The following is a 27,854-nucleotide window of genomic DNA, read 5'->3' on the forward strand; positions in this document are numbered from 1 at the left end:
ATTTAAAACGAATGGAGAATCATACCTATCCCATTCAGAGTGATTCATGTTGTACGTTGGGTAGGAACGAAAGAAAGCAGAAAGAAACTGTTACCTGATTGTCATGAAAAATGTTTACCTAAATAATAAGAGTATGTTTCATTAGTCTGGAGGTAGTTAACGGCCGAATCGCAAAAACTGCATAGCAACATCACCATTGCCTGAGGTTGGGCACAAATTGACATGATTCGAGCATGATGTCACAATATTACACATATTGCATTGGGCTGTTTGTTAGATTGGATCTAGCATTATTTAGATGGCACAATTTTTGAACATGACTCATATTTGAAACTCTATACTCCTAGAAATTGAAAACTAATTTTAATGGCCCTCGCTTTAGGTAATTAAACTTGAAAACTGCTTGCTAATGATTGAAATCAATATTGGTTTGGTTTAGTATAGTAGTTATTTTTTTCCCAAAATAGGTATAACAAACAAGCTTCTGCCCGGCGCTTTTGTTCAATAAAAAATATCTGTCCGTACCTCCAACTAACATAATCTATAATTAAAACAAAATTGAATTGGTCGTCCAGGAGTAGTTAGCGAAAATCGATTTATTTAATATGGGACTGGGAAGATACAACAAAGATTTGGCATTTTGTTAAATAACTCGAATACGGTTGTTTAGAAAGCAGTAAAACGTTTATAGGTACCTTCAATTTTATTTCCAAGACACACGCAGATTAGAAATGCGATTACCGCGAGAGGTACTAAAGTATAGGATGTGGCATTGGCTTAAAGCGCTGTACCGCGTGATTACTAAAAATAGGGTTGTTACGGAGATCCTGAAATATTTTCCGCGCCAAATCCACGCCTATTAAAATCAAATCCGTGCCATTTCCGCGCGACATGAAATCCATTCCGCGCCAAATCCACGCGATCCAGAGCTAAATAAGTCTTCTCTTCAAGTTCGTTTTTTATAATATTACTGATTTGAAATATGATTTTAAACTGCAACATATGTTTGTATCAAAATGCTAATAGGACTAAAAAAGTAGAAGGTTGTATCAAAGACACGAGAGCAAAATCAATGTAGAATAACGTATTAGAGTGCAGCGACTCAGAACAGTAATTATAGGTTTCTTGCCTTTAATTATTTGTGTTAGCAGGCCAAACTTAAGGCCTATTACATCATAGCAATCTATGTTACTTTGACACTAAAAATAAAAAGCATTCTTGTTTTCACCTCAGTCCAACCAAGACGTTATTTGTCCAGATCTCTGACTGTCCCATATATAACAGTTTTGGCGACGAGGATTACGGAAATTCAAAGATTTTTAATTTCAAGATGAATCCAGAGTTTCAAAAATCGCTTCTGGATATTCTTCAGAATCAACAACGGATTCTCGATAAACTGATGGAAAATCAATCATCCGCTGGTCAAGACAATGGAAGTTCATCAAGCCAACAATCCACGTTTTCGACCCAGAGGAACAACAATCAGGAGTTTATTATCGAGTCTCTGTCCAGTGGAATCACAGAGTTCATGTACGATCCTGAGAACGGCGTAACATTTGCAGCGTGGTTCTCAAGGTATGAAGACTTGTTTCATGAAGATGCAACAAACCTGGATGAAGTCGCAAAAGTTAGACTTTTGCTTCGGAACATCGGTACGGTGGCACATCAAAAGTCCATTAGCTATATCCCAAGCATTAGAATAATCCAAACCGAATCACTTTCTTCGCTTCCAATCACACACGAAATAATTGTAGCTGCTACTAAGGAAGATAAAACACTTCTGAATGTACTTCAACAAATCAAAACTGGATAATCAACAACCAATATGGCCCCTGATGTGAAATCGTATCGTGCACGACAAGAATCGTTATACAGTTCAGGGGATTGTGTCATGTTATCGGATAGAGTGGTCATTCCAGATGTTCTTCGTACACCAGTTCTAAAGCAGCTACATGCTGGACATCCTGGAATGGAGCGAATGAAAGCTATAGCAGGCAGCTACGTATATTGGCCAAACATCGATGCGGACATTGAAGATTACGTTCGACGATGCTCCCGTTGTGCAGCAGTAGCCAAGTCTCCCACAAAGACAACACTTTCATCTTGGCCAATTCCTACACAACCATGGTCTCGTACCCATGTGGGGCATAGTCCCATACAAGGGCAAATTTTTTCTGGTTATCGTCGACGCTCTCACCAAGTGGCCAGAAATATATTGCACGAACTCCATGACATCATCCGTCACTATAAACAAGCTTTTAGAAACCATAGCAAGGTTTGGATTACCAGATGTTATCGTGACTGACAACGGGACACAGTTTGATTCAAATTCCTTCGCAAAGTTTTGTGAAAAGAATGGAATAGAACATATTAAAATTCCACCATTTCATCCTCAGTCGAACGGACAAGCCGAGCGGTTCGTCGATACATTGAAAAGGACGATAACAAAAATGGAATGTGATGCAATTGAAGAGGCACTTCAAACGTTTCTGTTCACGTACAGATACACTCCAAACAAATATATTGAAGATTCAAAATCACCTGCCGAAGCGATGCTTGGAAGAAAAATCAAAATGAATTTGGACCATCTAAAAAAACAACAACCCAAGTCGTTACAGGTTAATCACCAGCAAAATTACCAATTTAATAGATCTCATGGAGCCAAAGAAAGGATGTTTGCTGCCGGTGATGAAGCCGGTGACGCAGAAATTCATATACGCAATAAACGATACTGGGCTGCCCCCGGAGACGAGCCAGCCTCGGGCTGAAAGTCTCCTTAATAAAGTCAATAAAAAAAAAGATACTGGGCTGCTGGAAATCGAAAATCGAAAAAAAGGAAGTGTGACGTACAACGTATTTCTTGACGACGTGAGAAGAAGAGGACTAATCAGATCGCATACAAACCAACTAAGGCACAGACATGTTAGCAACACAATTATGGCGGAGGAAGAACAGTTACCAATATTAACGCTTTTGAATGAATTCGGAGTGTTTGAAAATGAAGTCGAAATCAGTCAACAGAATCTAGAAAATGAACCGCTGCTTTCTGGACTCAGTGTATATGGAATAATTATTGACAGCTCCCGAAGTACGAGTCAACCAATCAACTGGACTTGAAAATGTTGATGCATTAGAAGCCTCTGATGTTCCCCTGAATACTCCGGATGGACCACAAGAAACTGCCCAAATTAATTCAAACATTCCAGACACACCAACTCCAGTTTCCATTGTAAGGGAATCAAGAACACGAAGGTTTTCAGCATTTTTTAAGGATTACAATCTTTTCTAAGGGGGAGATGTTAGCAGGCCAAACTTAAGGCCTATTACATCATAGCAATCTATGTTACTTTGACAATAAAAATAAAAAGCATTCTTGTTTTCACCTCAGTCTAATCAAGACGTTATTTGTCCAGATCTCTGACTGTCCCATATATAAAAATTTCCCTTGTCGATCGATTGATAAATCATCAAAATCGGTTGGAAGATGGCTGAGTTAGTAGCCCATACTTCCTGACCATTTTTCGTGACGGTCTCAAATTTGATTCTGCAGAATGACCCCCCTTAGTTTTCGCGAAGGACGTATTCTACATCAAAAAACGTATTACAACCCTTCTAAATGGCCCTATTCACCACTAGAAATACTGAATCTAAGGGAACAAGAACTAAACTGTCAAAACTATTTGAATAAGCACCTGTCAGGGGTTTTTTTTGTTGATAGAACTTCATAAAATTCGGCACAAGATACGTTGACATATAAATTAATGCTAGGCCCAGATTCGATCATATTGAAGATAAATTTGACAAATAGGGGAACGGTTCGCCACTTCATCTCATAGCTCCGATTTCCATCCCATCAAAAACAAAGCAATGGAAAGGAATTTGGTTTGTATATTATTTTTGTGATTTTTTTCAGCAGTGAGCACGCATGTTGACAAAAAGAAGCGACGAATTTAGTGCCGTATTTCTTTGTTTAGCGATGAGATGGATATATGTACAGTGAGATGGAGATCGGAGCAGTTCCCCTATTAATTTTTTTTCCAAAACCACAATTTCTTCTGAAGTAGATATTAAGGGGCCGTACGCATATTACGTAAGCACTTATGGGGGTAGGGCGGTCCGTCATTTTCTTACGCACCATAAAAATAAAAAATCAAAAATCATCATCAAATCAAAATCAATCAGCGGTTTCATGGGAATATTTGCAGAAATCCAACTGCCCTTGAATCTGCTGAAGTGCAGAAATCGCTCCAAAATTGTCTTTGGAAATTCTTCCGAGAACATCTGTGGGAATTCTTCCGAGTATTCTGTAACTCATTTGGAAATTTTGTCGTGAGTTCAAGTAAATTCTCTAAAAATAACCTGCGGAAAATCTTCAGGACTTACTTACAGAAATCCCTTCATGAATTCCTACGGAAATCGCTTTAGAAATTCTTGCAGAAATTGATTTTCCTGCGGAAAAACTCCCGGTGCAATTTTTGAGCACTTATTAAAGAAATTTCTGTGATCATCGCTATAACTCTTTTGTAAATTCAAGGCGACATTCTTCTCGATTTTTTATAGTTATTCCTGCGGTCACCGCTCCAGGAAATTCCGCGAAAATTCCTCCAAAAATGTCTTTATCTATATTTTCCGGGTTTTGAATGCTGCAGAAATTCTTTTTACACTGTGGAAATTTTTTTGCAAGGAATTTGGTCCTTGTGGTCCTTACGAATTGGAAACTCTCATTTTAGAGCATTTTAGGAAGGTACAAGCGATTTATCGACTTTCAGTGAGCAAATGTATTCACACTAAAAACCCAACTTAATTCACCGAGTAAAAATATTGCCTTTCTCGCATTTAGCCAAGACACCAACCTTATATGGTGCTAATATGGTTTAATGTATCATTTTCTTCATAAATTTTTCACGCAATGGTCGATCGTTATGAAAATCAATAGTGATCAACTAGGTTTTGTCCCCTGTCGACTTGTTGCAACTTGTTGCGAGAAAATCGGTTAAGAATTACTATATGAAAAGTTGTCTAATGTTTTTCGTAGCTATTGTGCACACACATACACACACATACACACGGACAGACTGACATTTGCTCACCTAATCAAACTGAGTCGATTGGTATATAACACTTTGGGTCTCCGAGACTTCTATAAAAAGTTCGTTTTCGGAGTAAAATGATAGCCTTTCGGTACAACTTTGTAGTAGGGGAATTGTGGGTAAAACCGACACTGCGGGTAAAACCGACACCACTTCAAATCTCTGATTTCAAGTGATTATCGGACAGAATTTCGACACACTTTGAATAAACGTTTGATTTCTTGTATTTCTAGTCATTTTGTAACTGGCGGAGACGTGTAAGAGTCATAATAAACAGACAATTAGCATTGATCACCATTGAGGAGATGAGTTATGTAAAATTTTGGCATCGGTGTATAAGCTTTTTCGACAATAATTTGTTGATTTTCAGTATTTAATCCATCTCTGATCCATAATTGAACATCATTTTGTGTATGTTGTGGAAAAATAGTTAACTTTTCTAATTATAAACATCCACATGTATCTCATCATTATTATGTTATCAGTTGGGGTAAATTCGACACCTGCCATCGAATCACGAAATACCTCTGTTTTATTAGACTCATCATTCGCATAATATAATTCAAGTATTGGAAAACGAGGCGCCGGGGAATATAACTTAATCATAGACTGATTACATACCATATCATCATTGGTCGTGACAATAGGTCTAGGGAGTAATATTGAGTTATGAAGCAAAACTTGCAGGTCGGATAACAAAAGCGCTCAAAGAAGAACCGTATTTTAAGGCTTATTTCGCTCTTAGATATATTCATTCCGTTCTCTAGTATTCTTTTGTGATCCATTTGTAGCTTGTCACCTACAGGACTAGTCATTTTCATTTCTTATCATAACTGCACCATATATACGCCTTTATTTTAAATCGCCGTTATCAACAACTTTTTAAAATAAGTGAAATTTAAATGGAGATCAATATTTGCATTAGTTAGTATATTTGTTACTTATATTCATATACTCTATATATTTTTCACCCGACCCACTAAAAAACTAAATATGTGGTGATGATTTTAAATATATATATATAATTTTGTTCAACCATCATCGTTTATGAGTGACCCCTAAACATGAATTTCATACACAAATATCAAAATGAATGTTGTTAAACATTTTCAATTATGTTGTAACATCATTTAGAATTGTTCTGATGTTTGATTCCATAACGACTTGATGTGTCGGTTTTACCCGCATGTGGTGTCGATCTTACCCGCACCCCAGCTGGTTGGGCTGGAAGATGGACTGTTCGCGTTTTCATCATAAATCAAATTCTATCAAGAAATATTGTCCTGAGACCTCATGGACTGTTGCATGAAGAGCCAAAGTATGCTTGTGTGAAATTTTTAGACCGGAGAATTGCTTCATAGATTGGGGAACTGTAAAGTTGCTTAAGGTGTCGGTTTTACCCACTTTTCCCCTACGAGAAAGGCAAAAAACGTTTTCAGTTCCATCTGTCATTCGATATGGTGGTGTGCGTAGCATCGTGTTTGTTTTGATTCGGAACATAGAGCTTGCTGACGTTTACTCATCCTTCTCTTTCAAGCGCATGGAGAAGATAGGTTTTGTTTTCATCGGGAAACGCTTCCGAAGCGTTTCCCGATGAAAGCAAATCCTATCCGAAAGACCAATGAATCACATTTAGAAGCTGAAATGTTTTCCAGTTATTTAATTTTTCAAATTTAGTGAAAACTATACCTTTGTCTCTATGTTTATTGAATTTGATTATTCCTTTGAAACTCAAATAATATTGTTCTTGATGCTACGCCAATCATGTGGCGTTGAGTTGATCTTTCTACGTAATGTTTTGTTCATTAAATGTTAAACCATCATTGGAAATATTACGTGAACCATTGTTTAAAAAAATTCACTAAGTAATTATTTGCCCTAATAAATAATTGCTAAGAAATTAATTGTAAATACATTATGTTTCCTTCTTCTGAACTTAAAATGGTTACCTGTTCCATGACCAGGTAGAACGTATAGACGAGGCGCTTCTGAAAAAATGTCACGGGATGTCATGACATTAATGTCATTTGACACTAATTCGACTCTAACGCCGCGAATATCAGATCTAGAGAAATGTCCTATTGGAAAAAGTCATAGGGTCCTTTAAAGGCTACATGATAATATGAAAATACAATAGTAAATAACTTATAATTTCCCGACTTTTTCCCGATATTTTTGAAAAATTCCTGACGCAATTTTGTAGATTTCAAATCAGACGAGGAACCGAGAAGAATAAATATGACTGTTACGCTCTTTTCAAATGTTGGTCTAGAGTAAATCTTAAAATAAAGTGAAGAAGCCGTTGAGAGAATAAGCATTTTTGCGTCTGCCAATATTTTTTCATCCATCGGCTGGCTCATCTCTTCTGCTGCAAACCACTTTAATAAAAATAATAATAACTATAACCTTCATGCTCTTCATTGCTTATTACCCATCTCTATTTTTTTCCTCAATCTATTTTCAGTTTTTGAGACTTATTTTACTTTGACCATTGATATATTTTTGATTTGATTATTTCTACTATTGCTACCTACACATCCTGGTCTTATTATGGCATCATACTCCAGTCTTTCTTTCATACTCTTGCTGGTTTACGATCAAACATCTAAATCATTGATCTAAAACACTTCTTCTGTACAGTGTTACCATGTGTTAAAATTAAGATGGTAACAACGAATGTCCAGAGATTGTTGATAAGTGTGCCTTGAAATGGACATAATTGGAAATACTCGACCGATGTCGACAACTCTCCCGACACAACTCGAGTCGCTTTCAAGAGAATATCGATAAAGCATCTAGAGGAATCCACAAGCTGCAACGAAATGCTAATTAGCTTTTTCTCGGACTCTTGAGGAGATATCTATGGTCTCTGAAACCTGCCGAAGCGTAGGTGGCATGTTGCTTTCCATCATCACTCACTACCGAGGGCTCTAGACTCGACATTAGAGAATTCTGATTTCAATATCATTTTTATTATACATTCGACAAATCTCCGAATAGTTCTTCAAATAGTTTTAAACGTTACGTGGAAAAACATATGCATTTAAAATAGTAAATAATGTTTTTTCATGTTATACACTACAATAATTATACATGATTTAATGAAATGAACATCTGGTGACTTTTTTCCCGATTTTTTGTGTAATTTCAAGAAATTCCCGACTTTTTCCCGCATTTCCCGCATGGACTTTCAATTCCCGCATATTTCCCGCATTTCCCGATTTCCCGACTCACTGGCCACCCTGAATTAACAAATTAGTGCCATGACATCGAAATGACATTTCTCGTCACTAGGCAGCATACTTAGCCTCCTACCCGGAACTCCTAGTCCTATCCGGCCGGGGTACGAGCAACCATAGGGAAGATCGGGTAATCAAGCCCAGTTGGAACTATGGTCATATGCTGACAGGGAAGGGGTGGTTTGTTCCTCTCCGGAGGTGCTAATCTGATCGAACGTTTGTACCCCATGCTATGAGCAGCTCACAACAGCGTCTGTTTCCCAGGTAGGGGCGGCTGATCATAAAAAATATTTTAGTTACTACATAAGGATTGTCGCTGTCGTCGCTGTCCGGAACATCTTTTGCTGGCGAGGATAGGGGATCTAAATGTCAATGAAGGAAAAATACATACGATTTGACAGTTAGGTACCACACATGTTATGGACAGCAGAACAAAGGGAACCGAAGCGACAATCTTTATCTGGTAACTAAAATATCTTTTCTGATCATCGACCAACTTAGTTAATTCAAAAGTATAAGATTGCTAATGTCGTTCCTGTTCGCGTGACTAACATCTAGGTTACTTTGACCTGGCAGCCAAAGTACCGGTACTACAAGTGCCAAACATCGGCTTGATGGAATTAAACGTGCACTACAACATGATGCATAAATTATGGACAATTGATGCTTGTTGAAGCATAATTTGGAAAAATAATTTAAATGAATACAGCGCCACTAGCGTTCTAGTACTTATGCTTCTACTACCAACTTCTATAATGAGAGAAGTTAAGCATGCCATTCAACAGCTGAAAAACAGTAAAGCAGCTGGTAAGGATGGTGTCGGAGCTGAACTCACCAAGATGGGCCCAGAAAAGCTGGTACCTGGAAAACCTAGTACCATTTTGAGGAATTCCTTCCTCTAAGCATTGTGGGAAATTTCTTCTTTAAGAAATCTTGATTGATTGACTTGTCTTTATTTAAGACATGTTCAGTCCTAGGCTGGCTCATCTCTGGTAAAGAAATCTTGGATTTCTGGAATACTCCACCAGCAGCAATTTTTTTCTTCAAGAAAATTGGGGAATTAGTTTCCCGAGAATTTGAAGAATCCCTCTTATAAGAATTTTGGGGAGTTCTTTCTATAAGAATTCTGAGGAATTCCTCTCCCTGGCTCTCTCGATTGGGATATTCTGGAGAATTTCTTCATCAAGATTTCTGTGTACTTCCTGTTTCTTTAATTCTAGGGAAATCTTTCCAAAGAATTCTGAAAATTCCTTATTCAGGAACTTTGGAAATTTCTCCAAGAATTCAGGGCTTTTCTTTTTCTAGAAATTCTGGGGAATGCATTTCCAAGATTTCGGTTGATTTACCTACTTAAGAATTATGGAAAATTCTTTCACCGAGAATTTTAGAGAACAACGACCCGCTGTAGATTTTCTGTTTATTTCTTTAATTCTGATGAGGTCGATACTCCTAATCAGAATTAAAGAAAAAAAAAGAAAGTATATTTTAAGTATTGCTAATCTGAATCACATACAGTGGTTGGTTCACTACTCGCCACTGCCGTATCCAGGCACTAACGTATATGTAAAAATAGCCAGCATGTGTTAACCACCTGAAGTTTGTATGGCGAAAGACATCTAACGCAGGTTTTCTCAACAGCAGGAACTTTTCACGAAAATCTATTTGGTACCAGTTATGTAGGAAGGTGTCTGCTGTACGCCTACCCTTTTCGATTAAGATGAATATTTTCTAGATAGGGGAAGTGCACTGGTTTTGACTAACTTTGTGCCTAATTTGGCCAACCTTTAAAAATACATATTTTTCCAAAATAATCGATCAGTTGAAAGCAGCGTTGAAGCATTAGGGATATATCTCTTGTTGGAACTAATAAAACCCTTGCGAATTGCTTTATTTTTGGAGTTATTCGCAAAATTGGCCAAATTTGGAACATGGCCAAAACCGGTACAGTTCCCCTATTAAACTTTAGATGCCTTTCGCCATACTGATTTCCGAAAGTTAACTCCTAGTGTGCCGCTCAAAGTAGGCGATTCATTCTGGGTTTTCCCATCTCCAGGAGTTTTACAGAATCTCTTCCCAGAAGTTCTGCGGACTTAACCCTTCAAGAATTAAGGGGAATACTTCATCCTAGCTTGACCAGAGCCATCACAATGAATCGCCTGCTTTGAGCGTGCTTACAGCGGCACACTGGGAGTTAACTTTCAGAAATCAGTATGGCGAAAGGCATCTAAGTTTTATTATCTAGAAAATAAGCACTTCAATCAAAAAAATATTTGGTATGTGTAGTAGCGGACACCTTCCTACATAACTGGTACCAAATAGTTTTCATGAAAAGTTCCTACTGTTGAGAAAACCCGCGTTAGATGTCTTTCGCCATATAAACTTCTGGCGGTTAACTTAAGCTGGCTATTTTCACATATACGTTAGCGCCTGGTTGCTAACAGCGGCGGGTAGGAAACCAGCCACTGTATGTGATTCATTGCACAAGGAACCAATGACTGAAAGAATGTGATTTGCTCTCCAACCTTAATATGCACAGTCCGAGAGCTCTAGTAGTTTAAAATGTTTGATAACAGCGCTGGGGTCCTGGGGACGTCCTCACGGTCTATCTGGGATGGGAAGAAATTGATGATGCAATCACTCGCCCATTGCAAGTCGAGAACACCTCTGTACTCGCCACGAGTTCGAGCGGATTTTTTTCAAGTCCCCAGTTAGGTTCTATGGTAGATGTTCATCTTGGTTAACGGATTACCACTGTGATGGTATTATTCTAATTGGATGCCGAAACATTCCAGTTCGAGACAGCAACACGTACGGACGTGTTTTTTGCTCGCGCATTTTTTCGAAGTGTTTTTTCTCGTTCTTTCGCTGTTTACGTTTTCGCTTGTCGCGTTGGCGTTATTTTCTCCCGGACCCGTCATGGGAGACTCGGTGGCCGATTCGGTCGCTGGAAAAGTGCCTAAGCGCACTGCTCTTGGAGGCGCGGGTAACCCCTTCAAGCAGCTTTTGCAGAGCAAAGTGTTCTCGCCGTTGCCGCTTGATGACAATCTGCCGAAAAAGAGAAAGAGGCAGCAATCGCAGCTGCCGCAGGTGCAACCGGAACGGGAGGAGAAGTACCCGCCCCGTGTTTGTGAAGGGCGATCCGCCGGATTTGCGCCCGAAAATTCGCCAGCTGATCGCTAAGGGGCTGAAATGTACTTTTCGGCTCTGCAGCGAGGGCGTGAAAGTGATGCCGGCCAACAGGGACCATCATCAATCCGTCGTGGAGTTCCTCGAGGTCCACAAGTATGAGTACTACACTCATGACCACCCCGGCACGAAGCCGCTCAAGGCTTTGCTGCGAGGACTTCACGACATGAAGGAGGAAGAGCTCCAAGCAGAGCTTGAAAGTTGCGGACTGAAGCCAGTAGCCGTCCACAAGATCGCTCGTCACGACAAGGCGAGGAGATATCGCGACCAGCTTTACCTGATCCATCTGAAGCACGGCTCCACTACCTGGAAGGACCTGAAGCTGGTTGGCGTTATAAATTACACCGTCGTTGACTGGGAGCGATATCGGCCAGTGCACCGCGATGTCACGCAATGCACCAACTGCTTCAATTTCGGGCACGGCACCAGGAACATCCGACTGACGAGTGCGACAAAATGGAGGTGGCCGATTCCAAGTGCGCCAACTGTGGCGACAAACATCGCGCCACCACAAAGGGCTGCCCAAAGCGAGCCGAGTTCCTGGAAATCCGGAAGAAGGCTTCCACCAGGACTATTCCGAAGAAGAACCGTGTTCCCGTAATCAACGAGGTGAACTTTCCAGCCATCCCGGCTCCCCGTCGTGTGATTCCGTTACTCCCACCGCTACAGCCGCACAAGCGACTGGCAGCGGCAGCGGTATCGGTCCAAGCTCCAACATCGTCGGCACCATCCACCAGCGAATGGCCCCCGCTCCCTCCTCCTGGGTTCCGTCGGCAGTCGGAGAACGAAGCCATCCCATCGGAGAAATCTGCTCCGCTCTTCACTCCGGAACAACTGATGCCGATCTTCGCGCAGCTCGCCACTCGACTGCGCGGCTGCAAAACCCGCTTCGACCAGGTCTTCACTCTTGGCATGTTCATCATCGAAAATGGCTGCTAGGGTGGGCCTGGTCCAGGGGCGTCTCGTGAACTTTTGGTACACCTGTTCTACCGGCCTGCTAAAAAAATATGCATCAAGCTGAGGTTTCGAATGAAAGTTGTGTATTTGATCTAATATTACAACCTTTTCTTGTACAACGTAACCAAACATTAGAAAAAAAAACAATTTAAACAGAAAGGATTTATAAAACAATAAACAGCTTCTTAATCTCCCTACTAAATTAATCTCTTTTGTTCTAAAAATGTTTCAAATTAAGATGCACTTAAAATTTAAAACTCTCCCAAGTCGTCCGAAATCTAACTTGGTAACAGTTGACGATAACTGGATATTGCTCAGAATAGAGATCTTTCAAATCGGCTCTTTCCACCATTCGGGTGCGCAGGACTAGGGGCGATGCATTTAAAAACTCTCACATATTTTGTTGTTATGAAGGAAATGTAATTAACCATTATTAGTACATATCATAATTTGATGCGACCCCAGATTGAGTCCACTGAAATGTTTTCGAGTTATTTAGTTTTTCAAATTTAGTGAACATCATGCCTTTTTTTTCTATGTTGATTGATTTTGATTATTTGGAAAAAAAACATTAAATAATTCAATTTTATAATATTTTATAATAATCAAATTTTGATGTCTCTTTTAAAAACTCAAACATTAATTTAATATTGTTCTTGATGCTGAATTGTTTATGATTATTATCATTGATGCATAATCATCAGGAGAAAAAAGAAAAACAAAACGTTCCCAATCATCGAAGTATGAACGAAAGCGTGTGCGGTCGCGGTGCGCACAGCCAGACACTCCGACCGAGTCTAAGGCCGATGACATACTCACGCGTGTGCGTGCGCGAAAGCGTCCAAGACAAAAGAATTTCTCTTGCTGATATTCTGCTTTACGAGTGCTTGGACGCGTTCCGCATCGCTCGACGCGTCAGTATGTCATCGCCCTAACCGAAGGTGCGTCGCGTCGTTGATTGTTCTCGCAGCGCGTCGAACGGGTTGGACTCCTGCGCACATAGCACGCACAACATTCATCTAAACGTGCCTGCTTCGCATGCGAAAGAGGATGATGTGAGGAAACGAAGAAAGCTGGCAACGCTCACGCTGGTTCTACGCGCGCGGAGAACGAGTGAGCATACCAAGGAGGAAATTATTTCAAAACTTTCGTCATGGCGCAGGCTTTAAATTTTACTTCTGACAGCGCTGCTGTTGGTTCTTTATTTTGAATCGTACGACTGGCAAAAGCTTTCTATGTGATGTGGTGTGCTGTTATTCGTCGGAGAAACACATATTTAGCTGCAATTCGACTGTACGCCAAGCATGTGGCGTTGAGTTGATCTGTCTAAGCAATATTTAGCTTCGTTAGATATTAAACCATCATTTGGAATATTACGTGAAACTTTGTTTAAAAATTTCACTGAGTAATTATTTGCCCTAATAAATAATTGCAAAGAAATTAATTGTAAGGATATTAAGTTTCCTACTTCTGAACTTAATATGGTTACCTGTTCCATGAACAGGTAGAACATATGGACGAGCCGCCTCTGGCCTGGTCAACTGGAACGCTTGCTCGCTCAAGAGCAAAATAATTGAGCTGAAGGATTTCCTTGAGGAGAAGGAAATAGACGTGGCGTTCATCACCGAAACGCACCTAAAACCGGAGGTGAACATCAACATCCCGGACTTCCGCATCGTGCGACTCGACCGGCCGACCAGGGGAGGTGGTGTGGCCATCGCTCTTCGCTACAACATCAACTGTCGTCTGCTTCCAAGCTTCCCCAGCTCAGTGTCATCGAGGCCATCGGTGTCGAAATCACCACTTCGGTCGGCACAATCGCGCTCATCGCGGCGTACTGTCCAACGCAGGCCAAAGCCGGCGATGGATCATCGGCTGCCCTTCGGAGGGACATCGTCAAGCTGACGCGGAGGCAAGGCCAGTATATCATTGCCGGCGACTTGAATGCCAAACATCAAGCCTGGGGCAACAGTCGCGGCAATCGAAACGGCACCATCTGGAGCAACGACATGGAGGAAGGCCACTACACGCTCCTGAGCCCGGATTCCCCCACTCGGCTGAGTCGGTCCGGTGCCCACGCAACGCTCGACCTCTACATAACAAACCTGAGTGACCACGTCTCGCAGCCGGTTGTATACCAGGAGCTCAGTTCGGATCACTATCCGGTGGTGGCGGAACTGGGCTCCTCGGTCAATCGGCACCAGCAGTTACGGCGGAACTACCACCGAGTGAACTGGCAGCGGTTCCAGCAGTGCGTCGATAACACTGTCGACTACGAGGTGCGTCCGGAGACGCCAGAAAGTATCGACCGCCAGCTGTGCGCTATCGAGGAGGCGATCACGGTGGCCCGGGAGCAACATGAACCGACGGCTCGGCATGTAAGCAACTCCTTAAACATCGATACACTCACCAAAGATTTGATTCGATTGCGGAATGTCACTCGCACGCAGTTTCAGCGTACTGGACTGCCTGAGCTTAAGGCACGCTGCAATCGAATCACAAACATTATCAAGGTCAGAATGGTGGACCTAACTTCTCGAATAAGACCCGCACTCTCCCAGATTATGCTAAGCCGTTCTGGAAAATGACCAAAATTCTAAAATCCAAGCCTCGGCCCATTCCACCTTTGATCCCACTAGACAATAATGGCTCTAAGGATCGCTTGATAACTCCTGCAGAGAAGGTCGCTGAAATAGGTCGTCACTTCGTCAGCTCACACAATCTTGGGCAGAACATTGTCAGTCCACACGAAGCAGCCGTCAACGAGCATGCTAACAACATCCATTTGATTCCCAACGACTTCTCGGAGGAGTTGGAGATCTCAGCTGGCGAATTGACGGCCTATATCAATCCTCGAAGAATATGAAGGCCCCAGGCTTCGACAGCTTCCTAAATCTCAAGCTCAAACACATGAGTGCTCCGTTCTTTGAGCTCCTCTCGTTGATCTTTAATCAGTATCTCCGACTCAGCTACTTCCCATCGCCCTGGAAGTCAGCGAAAGTCACCCCATCCGGAAACCTGGGAAGGATCCTTCCTCCCCCAAAAGATATCGTCCCATCAGCCTTCTCTCAGGATTATCCAAGCTATTCGAAAAAGCTATTCATCACCGGATACTTGAGTCTGCCGAAAATCTCAACATCTTGCTGGAGGAACAGTTTGGTTTCCGACGCGGTCGGTCAACTGTACACCAACTGACCCGAGTTACCAACGTCCTCAGACGGAACAAGTTTGTCTCGAAAACATCCGCCATGGCCTTACTCGATGTCGAGAAGGCATTTGACAATGTATGGCATGATGGCCTGGTGTACAAACTACAACGCTACAATCTTCCCAGCTACCTGGTGAAAATCATCAACAATTACCTGTCGGCAAGGACATTCCGGGTCTCAATCAGCGGAGCGAGTTCCAATGCGCACAACATCAATTTGTTCACCTCCGACATGCCAGAACCTCCAGAAGGCGGCATTCTGTCTCTGTTCGCAGATGACACCTCCATCGTCTACAACGGTAGAGTGATCAGAGCGCTTGTGGCAAAACTCCAACGAGGCCTGGATGCCCTGACAGAGTACCTCACCAGCTGGAAGATCTGTATCAACGCGGCGAAGACCCAGGTCATCATTTTCCCCACTCTAAATCCCCTAAACTTGTTCCGCCTGGGGACTGTAAAATCATCCTCAATGGCACGACTGTGGAATGGGCCAATGAGGCCGACTACCTTGGCTTGACCCTCGACAGCAAGCTTATTTTCAGGCAACAGGTTGACAAAACGGTGACAAAGTGTAACGTCTTGTTGAAACTACTGTACCCTTTGATCAACCGCCGGTCGTCATTGTCCCTGAAAGCAAATCATCCTCCCTGTGATCGAATATGGCATGCCGGTCTGGGAGAACTGCGCTTAAACCCACCACCTCAAACTTCAACGGGTCCAAAACAAAAACCTTGGGATGATCCTCAACACCCCTCCCAGGGCAAGAACATCCGAGGTCCACCGTCTGGCCGGGATAAAAACCTTACATGAACGCTTTGGTGAGTGTAAAGAAAAGTTTAGGGTCCGTTGCTTGCATTCGGATCAGGCTCCAATTAGGGCGCTAGTTTCAATCTAGGATAACACATTTTTATTGTAAATATTAGTGTACATAGTAGTTAGGTTATCAAATTATAAAAACACACTAGCGCCTCCTAAAGGCCGTCATGATATCGGGACCAATTTGCGATTTGGGCGTAACTTATTTTGTAAACAAACATTGGAAGGGGAATTCCTGCTAAAACAAGCATTTTATGAGGAAACCACGGTATGGGTCCGACATATTAAGCTTTCCTCTACCGGATAAGGGAATTAGTTTGGCATGAAGACGCTTGCATTCTCCGGAATCCATGAAGCAATGTTTGTTTACAAAATAAGTTACGCCCAAATCGCAAACCAGTCCCGATATATCATATCTTAAAACTTGAATAACAATATAAACAAAAAAAAATCAAATTGAAGTTGGAGGGCCAAGCCCTGTACATGTAAAAAAAAATAATTGTAGAACAGAAAATGAAACAATAAAGAAGAATTTTACTACTACTTACTAAGGATGCCGAAACGAGTTTTTTTTGCTCATTTCGAATTCTAACAGTTATCTGCTAGAACTAGTCAATTTGTAGGAATAGGATAGAAAATGGAAACGTTATGGAAGCCGATTGCTCCTGTATTTCTCTGTTTTGCGATGAGATGTATATATGTTCAGTGAGATGGAAAACGGAACAGTTCCCCTATATAGAAAGATACAAAGCAGGAGGAATTGAACGAGCCTGGGATTGAAACCACGACCTCCTGCGTATGAGGCAGAAGTAGTAAAGCTAGTAGTAGAAAAGCTATAGTTATATAAAATCCTTGATAAATATCAAATTTGTGTTGAAAAATAAGTAATTTATGCTTTAAACCTTATATTATGTATGTAACTACGAAATTATAAGAAAATTCGAATATCAACTAAACCATATTAAAATCAATATTTCAAGAACAAGTAAGGTTGCCAAAATGCGTTTTCAATTGTATAGTCCTACATTATTGTTAACCATCGTTCGTAATAAGAATGTGGATATAATGCTCATAGTCATACTCAACGTTGGCTGTCTTGCCCCAAATGGCTATCTTGCCCTACATTCCCCTAAATGATCAAACCCAAATTACTATTTGGTCAAAATCATTCTTGAGTAGATATATGCAATGAATTAGGATTTCTCTCGGTAAGATATGCGAGAAAAAAATTGATTAAAATTCTTAAAGTGCAGCAATTATGTCATTCAAATTCTCGTCCTCTAGTTGCTAGGATATTGTCCCATACAAATCCTCCCTCATTCCTAAACGAAATGTCACATGTTACGGCAACACGCTCCACGGATATATCCCCGTTCCATACCAGAGTAATTGCGCTCTTCAACTTTGTTGCGTGTGCTCAGGTGAATCACACAGACGTAACGGAATGAAGCCAAAGTACTCACCCTCTGTGGCCTAACGTAGACAGCCTCCGAAATTTGTGTTTGATGTAACGGGTTTTCGGTTCGAATTTTCCACTCTTTCTTTCCCGCTGGACATCCAAAATTCGGCGATTCACTCTTGCTGGTTTTCGATCCACAAACGAAAAGAAAAACATACATTTAGGTTTGAATTATACGCGACTCAATAAACTTGCACCATTACAACCATCATCGCCATTATCATCAGCGCGCCGTCATCACAATCGCACTTGTTTCGCACTACTTTAATGGTCAAGGCTCTCCACGTTGTGTATTTCGTTTCATCATTACTTAGGTTAGCGTACTAAGCGGCACCGAATTGTGTTATACTTTTGGACTGAACAAACAATAAATCATCAAGTGCTAAAAACACTAACTTTGGCTTCTTCGTTCTTTATGATTTATTTTTTGTGACGACTGGTTTTCCTTATGTGCGTGTTGTTATGATTTATTCACTTTCGCGTCATTCCACGCAGTTCCCCATCACACATTCACTCTTCTTTCACCTAAGCGACATGCAATGGATCAAAGAATACGGATCGGTGACTATTCGGTGTCGCGTTCGTGGTAGGTACATCCTTTGAGAAACATCGATTTACAACCCGACAGGAAGCAGGCAGACAGCGCTGTACGATGATGAAACTGGATTAACTACCGTTCTACTACTATAGGAGTACAACTGACGGGAACTAGAGCAACGCAGAACCTACGTGCGAAACACGACAACACAAAGAAACTCCCAGTGAACAACATTGCCGCGACGTGCAGTCTTCTTTCCATCCCATAAATATTCGCTTCTCTTCAAGTGGCACAGTGCGACATAGTTCGGATAGAACGGTTTAAATGGTAGATCATTCCAGAGTGTAAAATAATCGAAATTTTTTGGTGAAGTCTACCTTTCTTCATTTGTCAGTTCACTTCCAGACACATTCATAGTTGGCTTTGGATTGTCAATATTCGGTTGAATATTAGTCATTGAATATTTATGCACATTTTACAAATTGATAAATTATCTGAAATCTGAACACGTTTCAAATGAGTAAAGTAATTTATCACACACGGTAACCAGAATATACTCTTTTTGGACTATAAAGTACGCATAATCGTGGAAAAGTGGAACTACGCCTAAAAGGAGTAAATTTCGTTTACTCATTTTGGAGTATACTGCTCATACGTCAAAATCGGCATACTTTTTACTCCTTTTTTACAAGTAAAAAAGGAGTAATTTTTACTCTGGGAATAGAATGGAAATGGGTACTTTTCACTCCTAAAGTTCCTTGCATAAGTTTGCTTTCAAAAATTGGTATGTTTTCGGAATTGAATTTATTTTAATAAGAAAACAAGGCAGCCATACATTAAGAAGTAGTTTTATTTAAGTATATTTATATTTCTTGGGGACTTAAGCACTAAACAGCTTCCAATAATGTTGGTGTCTGGCTTTGCTTCATTGCGCCAGGTTGTTGCGGCCGCACTGATACGTCCGGGAGCAGATTTGCGAAGATCACGGCGGTAGCATTTATTGTTGATGTTGTTCTCAATTTTCTTTGGGTACTGCACTTCAACCAATACTTAACTTAGTGTCCTTGGCTGTTTTCATCTGTGGTCAAAACAGATTCGGCTGGAACGACTCCCAGATGATTCTAATGAACTCTCCGGTTTTAAGGAGATTGGTTGGTGCTGAACAGCGTCATGATGTTCCGGTCGAGATTCCGGTATTTCATCAGCAATAAAGCGATAAGGTCTCGAATGGCCAAGCAGTTCAGAAGAGACTTTGAATCGGCAATAAACATTTTCTATTGCCCACTGTGTTTGGCTGACATAATGAAGAAGATATGCGTCTGAAGTTCTGAAGTCACGATTCCTGATAACAGAATAACAATGTAAATGATCTGATATCTGAAACATTTAAAAATATAACATACTTGCCTGAAACGCCAAACCGAGTCTGTATAACTTTTGATATCCATCAATTGACTGATTGCTGTTCATGGAAATTTTCTTTTCTTTGAATGGAATTTTTTTTTTACTCATTTCCAATTCCATTCGCATTCCACAAAAAGCATAAAAAATACTCCCTCGCCTATAGTTAAAAGTACGCATATTTTGACGTATGGGAAATATTCTCAAAAATGAATGAAAAATACTCCTAAAATGAGTAGACCGGTATTACCGTGCATTGAACTGAATCTGATTTTGGTCCGTGAGGCACTTTCAACGGTAAACATCGACATAAACAATGCTAATTATGTTTTTTTCTGCACATAGACCAATGCAAGATCTTGACTTAACCTCAATTATTTGACAGTTCACAGAGCTTGTTTACAAGGTGTTAGAATTAAAATCGATCAGCTGGAAATAAAAATCCGTAATTTTCATTCAAAATCATTTTGATCCGAATATTCTAGTGATATGCTTTGATTCCTACCATAAATCAACCACAGCAGACATCAATATTCTTAATTAATCGCAAAACAGTTTTTCCGGAAGCTGCTCCAGAGACTAAGTCCCTGTAAACAAGCTCTGTGAACTGTCAACCTACGTCATCATGCACTGGTCTATAGACTAACGCAAAATGAACTCCCCCAAGAAATTATGACGTTTGAGCGGGTCGCATAATGAACGCAAAATGAACTTTTGTTCGAGAAGACGACCCGCTCAAATGTCAAAATCCATCGGGTGAGTGAATTCGATGAACCCCTGCATAAGTCTACACGCCCGTTGAATGTTACTCAATTTATGTTTAACTTTCACTCATTTTCGGAAAAGAATGCAATATGTCAAAAAATGAATAATTTTTTTTTATCAAATTGAGTAAAATGTAATCATATATCGATTCAAATGACTTCATTCGATTTTGAGTGAAAATTGCCGACGCCATTAAGACGTGAAATCGACTTATTTCCGAACTTAAACCTCGAGTATAAATTATAGTGAACTAAGTGCGTATTTTTTCAAAAATGGATCGTTTGTCGAAAACGGTGGACACGGAGGTTATGAAACTCCTTAGAGGTAAGCTTTTTACTAAATATACCTAAAATTATAATCAAATAATTAAATTATGTTTCAAATAAGGATTCCGCTGTCATTTACCGGAATGTGGTCAATTAGTTGACGAATACATTTCGGAACTAAAAGACCATTATCGCCTCGTCCATAATACGAGTAGTAAATCGGAGCTACCTTTTCTTTGTTCAGAATGTTTCTACATTTTTGATACTTTTAAAACCCTTAAACGGCATATACTTGCTGTACATCCAATGCCAAAGACATGCGAACAAGCCAGCAAGGAAATTTCGGAAACAGAAGTTCCTTTGGAGAGCTTTGCAAACGGTGGAAATGTGTCGTACCTTGGAACGACGAATCCACCTTCTACTTTTGAGGGATTTTCAAAAAAATTTAACGATTTCATAACCTTTTTGCGATCCGACGTATCCTTACCTGAGGTAAAACTGCAACAGTTCATGAAAGCCACATCGTCTTTGATGGAAGACTACCAGGATTATGTCAGGGAATCATTTCAGGAGTTTCTGGAAACCAAAGGTATACCTGAAAACGATGTGGACGCCGCGATCACTTTCAAAAGGCTTTCAGAAGATCAGAAGATCAAAAAATAATCCGTTGTCAAAGATGTTGCACATTACATTTCGGTTGTGGATATACAGGCCAGTATTGTGAATAACCCAAACGCTCGCAAAATGCTAGCTGAAGAAATCGGCAGTAGTAAATATTACTGTAATTTCATGGATGGAAATCGTTACACGGCACATCCATTTTTCCAAACGCATCCTCACGCTTTGAGATTATCTCTTCACTTGGATGAGGTAGAGTACTGCCGTGAATCGCATTTCTGTCCCATATTTGCTGGGTTTCCTATTCATATGGGACAAATATGCGATTCACGGCAGAGTATCTCAATCCTCTAGGATCTCGAAAGGGGAAAAAGAAAATGATGACATTTAGTATCAAAGTCCAGAATTTCCATCCAGCGATCAATTCATCACTTCAGCGTATCTACGTAGTGTTATCTGTTCGTGCAGCAGACCTTAAGAAATATGGCTATGAGAAAGTTTTGCGCCCTCTTATCAGAGACCTATATCAACTAGAGTCTAACAAAGGTGTCACTATTGCCGTTGATGGAGAGGCTAAATTCACTTTGAGAGCTGTCTTGGTTAATGTGCTAGGAGATACACTTGCGATCCACGACATTTTCGGGCTATTGGGACCACAGGCTAAACTTTTCTGTAGGATGTGTTATATTACCCGGCATGACTTGCACAACGCAGAATTAGGTGATAGTTATCTGCCAAGAACTACGGAAAGCTTGCAGTCGGACCTTGAAGCCATTAATAACAAGGAGAGGTCGCCTAAAGAATGCGGTGTTTCAAGTGAATCTGTACTTCATCAACTCAGATACTTCAGCATAACAGAGAACAACACATGGGATCCTATGCATGATATTCTCGAAGGGGTTGCTCCGATGGTCATAAAACTTATTTTGGATGATGCAGTGAACGTCGGTAAGATAATCACAGCTGAAGAAGTCAATAAAGTTATTGAACAGTTCGAATACGGACTAGCAGAATCCAGTGACAAACCGTCTGCAAATTTATCAGCTCAAAGTCTTAGAGGCCCAGGCCATGCCTTGAGCCAGTCAGCAGCGCAGTGCTGGACATTGTTGAGAGCGTTTCCTTTTATGTTCTCTAATGTTCTCACTTATAATTTGAACTTTGGTCGAATCATAAGCACATTGTTGAGAATAACTTTTTTTTCTTTTTCATACAAGATTCCACACGAGCAAGTAGATGAATTAAATGATTGCATTCAGGAGTTTTTCTATTTGTTCAAATCAACTTTTCCAAACAAAAAACCTATCAATAAGGTACACCATCTAGCACATTATCCGACATGCATAAGAGAGAATGGACCAATAGTTAATTACAGCTGCATGCTATTCGAAGCAAAGTTTAAGGAGTCTAAAGGACAGGCAAAAACATGTAACAACTTCAACAATTTTTCATTTAGTCTTACCAAAAGATTGAACTTGCGACAAGTTTCTTTAATTCTCGGTCATAACTATAACCTCAATCAACCGTCAATTAAATCATCAGTCACTATTTTTAAAAACTCTCTAAAATATAATTTGATCTTATTTGATATGCCAGAGCGCGTTGAATACATCAGAAGTATGACAATCAATAGCACATCTTTTCGACCGGGACTTGTTGTTAAATATAACTTGAGTGGTCAAATGTTCTACGGACTGCTACATTATGCTATAAATAATAATGGCATTTTGTGTGTAGTTGAAGAATTGAAAAGTGAATTCAACAAACTATGCAATAGCTTTAAAGTAACGATGAGTAGCAAGATTTTAAGAATAAAAGTAGAAAATCTGTGTACAAGAAAAACTTATAATTTCTGGAAGTTTGAAAATGATGTATCGAATTCATTATATATAAGCCTTAAATATTTTGATGAGTAAAGTGACTGCAAATTTTGTTCACAATTCATGATTTTATGTATCAACTGCAATAAACCGTGTTTAACAAAAGCAAACAATATGAAACATTTCTTTAATACAATATGATCCTTAAAACACGGAAAACGGGATTGGGCGTCACTGGACATCATTTGTGATGTTCAAGTCGAAATACACGTGCTCAAATGGCTGTCAGTTGGCCCAACTAAAAAACCGAATTCGTTAGTTGGGCCGAGGTCGTGGCCCAACCAGCGAATCGCGACTGTATTTCATCCACTACTCACATGAATCTTCATTTTAAAACAGATAACCCGTAAACTTTTTGAATCCGATTCAAAATTCCGCATTGATACTCTTCTGCCTGTCCTTGACCGTGGAGGTATTCCCGATAAAAATGCTCTTCATCGTTTGACCAGGATCGCTTGCCAGTTTTTGGAACAAAACATTCGAGAGGGACACACGTGAGTAGGACCACTATTTATTCAATTCCCTTTATCGAATGTATACTTCTTGTTTTGCGAAACCCGGATCAACAAACGCTAAGGTGCGGGCAGCTATAGCCACCTTTTGGCTACCGAGAGGAGCTGGATCGAAAATACGGGTTTGCTTTCCCGAGGGCACAATCGAGAAAGGAAACATTTCACAAACAATTTGTCAACTTCTTCCTGATCGGTGAGAAACAGCAGTATGTTGGGCAAATGCATGCCTATACCAAATAAGTCCGTCCCAGTATCTTCGTTATTTCAACATTCGTATATAAATACTATATTAATCCTTTTGAGCTCTCAAAAATACTGAAGCACCGATGAGGAAACTCAGCAATTTCTTATTTTTGTTTACATTGAAGTATACACGGAAAGAAATACTTATCATTGTCTAAAAAGTTGCAGTGTAATTAAAAACTATGATTTTTTAGATATCCAACTACTCAAGAGCAAATGGATGTTGCAAAAACGATTATTGCAGTGTTTCCACAACTTGAACAAACACGTATCACACCTGATGCACCTGACGAAGTATGAATTATTACTAAAATATGTTTGTTTGATTATTACTACCGAAAGTTTTTCTATTTCAGTCTCTTTTTTTTTGGAGGAATGGAGGCAAGGAGAAGGGACCAAATACTGGACTCGTGTACTATCGGATTCGCAATGTGATCAAAGACTTACCCCCTGAACATCGTAAGTTCAAACGATCAAAGGCTGGAAATGAAGTCGGACACTCCATTTCATCGGAAACCGTCGAATGTGCTAAAATGCTTGCAGCTATCGAGTCAATAAAAGGAAATGCTAAGCAAATTTGTGAAGGAATGGCGACGTGTTTCGAGTTGCATAAGCTTATGCTGATCGAGAAAAAAAACGCTCTAGACATTCTTAACGTTTTTCCGCACTTCATGTCTTATGATGGGCTTTTGGTAAGAGTAAAATGCAAACTAATTTTATAGCTATTTTACCAACAATTGTATGTATTGTTTCAGATTCATCAGGCCTTCTCAAGACTTCACTCCAAATATAGTGATGGGATGAATATGAGAGCAGTGCTGGCCAAATGTTTAATGTATTCAAGCACTAAATTCTGTCAGGTTGAGGATGGTAGATTGTTTACAAATGTAAGCACTTTTATTATTTCTGATATTATTATTACCATTTCGTAGATCACATTCGAGGATGTCTGCGACTGATGGCAAAATTTCCTACACGTGGAATTCGACGAAAGGCAGATGGTACAATCACTATAACAGAGGAAGAGCTTGCGCACCCTATCTTCCGCTGGATGGTAAGAGTTGAACTCAAATTATCGAATATTAGAGTTTCAAATTGTACTTTTCAATCGATTAAGTTACTTGATGTTAAAGTTCAATCAAATGATTTCCTTGAAAAATAATGTTTATGACGTTTCATATCAACATACTCTATCATGTGATGAACTCGTCGTTTCAATAGGCCATTGAAGTAATGATTCTATATTTTTATTCATAATTGTCCTCAACATTTTTGTACTTACAACAAAACATGAAAAATCTCTTGAAGGTTCTTGAATTTTCTCATTTCAGTCACAAGACGAATATGACACGCTGGAGGAAAATTCCAGTCTCCTTATTATATGCCTTGCAGAACCTCTAAAGAAGGGAAAATGTATCGTGACCTTTGGACGGCACAAAATCGCGGAGGTGGAGCATGCAGTTCAGGCTATGGAAATATTTTTCAAATGTTTTTCCATTTTCGGATTAACGGTCCCACAGCAGTTGAGAATGTTATATGATTTCGTGGCCTGCGTCGTTTATGAAATAATACCGCACAGTCAGAAATCATCTGTAAACCGCGTGGTACAGTCATTCAAGGAGGTAGCCGAAGCCGAAGAATTTGACGACTAATCGTTTGATATGAGTTTGATCGGTTGTAATAAGCTTCACTTTTTTAAATAAAATTTGAAATAAATCGAATATTTGCAGGTTCATTAGTGGAAATGTTTTTACTTGTACTTATACTAGTTCAGTGGTTCAGTTAAGTCACTGAAGAAGGTCTAATTGTTGAGGTACACTAGGGAGAAGCAAAGATGTTGGTAAATGTGGTTTACTACTGAGAAATTGAACAAAATTTCTAAAATATCTAGTAAACGGTTTTGGGAATGTTCATTCTAGTTATTGCCTGGGAGGTTTTTTAGATAAAAAAACGCCAAAGCCGCCTTTCCCCTGTTTTATCACAGATTTCATTGATACCATTCCAAACCAGAAAGTATGCAATATTGAGTAAAATGTAATCATTTACATTTCATTATTCATTAGTAAAACTGAGTAGATTTGAATCATTTTTTGACAGGAGATAGTGTTTACTCAAAATTGAGTGAAGTTCAGTTTACTCATTTTTTGAGTTGTTCCACTTTTTCTGAAAATGAGTGGTTTTTCACTCAATTTTGAGTGGTTGCTTCATTTTTGATGAGATGGAAATAGGAGCTATGGGATGAAGTGCCGAACCGTTCCCCTACTTGTTACTGTACGAAGAACGGTGAATGATTATGCGGGACGGCCGTTCGCCATAACTGACATGTGATACCGAAGATTCTTTGATATAATAATCATACAGCACAACGCAAACTAGTGACCGAATGAATGACTATTTTGACAGAACTGAAAGAAGATAACTTGCGCATTTTAATTTCCGCTTTGTCCTTTAATCAAATCTTGAAAAAACTTAAGCCTTGCGCCAAGATTAATGATTAAAGGAAAAGCTGAAAGTCGAAGAACTGCACTAGCAATAAACGAAGGTAAATTACAGAAAAAGCGAATAAAAGCTTTGCTATCAAGGTTTTCAACAAATGGTAGGTTCAAAAAATCAATTGAAATAAACAAAGAACTGCTTGCGTTTCGAATAAGGGTAAATTATAGTAAGTGAAAACGATAAAGTGATGAAATGAATAGGGAAAATGGAATTTGTAGGTTTGTTGTTGCTTATTGGTATTAATTACAATCAGCGCCGTAGCGTGTGGTTGGCCGGGTTGGCCCGCCGACATCAAGAATTTCGCTACGGGGAAATGATCACAAACTTTACTCAAAATAACTAGTTCAAAATGATTCAGATTTAAGCTTTGATCATCAGATTTCCTCGGTAATCAACAATTCCTTAATAAACCGTTTGACTTCAGAAAGCCTTTATCCAGAACGTCGGCTCAGAGGGCAGATTTCCCTTAAGCTGGCAAGTTGCATGAAACAGGTGTCTAGAATAGGACTTTTAAATACGCTAAAGGTGACATTCAGAGTAGACAGTAAAAAACGGATACACGGAGGGGGTGATAGGGAGTTTGTGTTTGTGTTTGAGAAAAACGCGGACAAACTATTTGAGGTTCGAAAACGACCGCATTTGATCTTGTGACATTTTCGATCCCATTAAACCAGAACCTTGTATGAGGTAAATGGTAAAAAAATCAAAGCGAAGATGTTATATATTCAATGAGCAGTGCTAAAATGAATATAATTATTTCTTTTGGATCTTTATAAACTGGTAAAATTTAAAACGAGGATGAGTATCTTGGATGACCGCACAGAATACAAGAATCTGCAATGTGGAATTTCAATAGTGATGGCAATTCCTGCAGTTCCTCCAAACTACCGAAAGACCTACTCCAGATGTCTATATCTCTGGATCCGAGTAGATCCGATGGCTGTTCTGGCCATCAATTAAGCAAATAACTCCAAGGTTGAGTTTTTCATGATACAAATTTTATGACATTTAGATTACCTTACTTCTTACCTCTATATTGGAACATATAGGTTATAGAGGCTTAAGGAATTCCTAAAGCAAAAATTGATAAAATGCACCACGCAAGTTGATATTAAGGTGAGTACGACAGAGTCCAAAAATGGCAGTCACAATGGCCGTGCTAGCCCTCACATCGCGTTTTTCC

General features: G+C 39.9%; 2 protein-coding genes across 7 annotated transcripts in view; one reads left to right on the plus strand and one right to left on the minus strand.

Moving 5' to 3' along the window:
* Positions 1–27,854, minus strand: part of LOC134223982 (poly(A) polymerase type 3-like) — a 57,406-nt gene that overhangs the window by 24,266 nt on the left and 5,286 nt on the right. Inside the window, exons 2-3 of one of the 4 annotated variants that reach the window (XM_062703204.1) lie at positions 18,162–18,311; positions 17,960–18,077 (exon numbers count right to left, since the gene is read on the minus strand). The gene's annotated coding sequence lies outside the window, so the exon portion shown is untranslated. Of the gene's footprint in view, positions 1–17,959; positions 18,078–18,152; positions 18,312–27,854 lie in introns of all 4 variants that reach the window. The other 3 variants (XM_062703203.1, XM_062703202.1, XM_062703201.1) reach the window with 3 other exon arrangements.
* On the plus strand, positions 20,767–27,168 carry LOC134219090 (uncharacterized). 3 transcript variants are annotated; one of them, XM_062697781.1, is made up of 6 exons: positions 20,767–20,983; positions 24,338–24,469; positions 24,532–24,867; positions 24,931–25,045; positions 25,108–25,229; positions 25,507–27,168. In XM_062697781.1, the coding sequence occupies exons 2-6, from the start codon at positions 24,392–24,394 to the stop codon at positions 25,825–25,827; spliced, it is 972 nt and encodes a 323-aa protein (XP_062553765.1). In that variant the 5' UTR covers positions 20,767–20,983; positions 24,338–24,391; the 3' UTR covers positions 25,828–27,168. The 3 variants fall into 3 exon arrangements, with proteins under 3 accessions (XP_062553765.1, XP_062553763.1, XP_062553764.1); XM_062697779.1 differs by lacking the exon at positions 20,767–20,983 and adding an exon at positions 23,674–24,205 and having other exon boundaries at positions 24,236–24,469; XM_062697780.1 differs by lacking the exon at positions 20,767–20,983 and adding an exon at positions 23,674–23,914 and having other exon boundaries at positions 24,370–24,469.

This window comes from Armigeres subalbatus, chromosome 3 (assembly GCF_024139115.2).
Source record: "Armigeres subalbatus isolate Guangzhou_Male chromosome 3, GZ_Asu_2, whole genome shotgun sequence".
NCBI classification, from domain to species: domain Eukaryota; kingdom Metazoa; phylum Arthropoda; class Insecta; order Diptera; family Culicidae; genus Armigeres; species Armigeres subalbatus.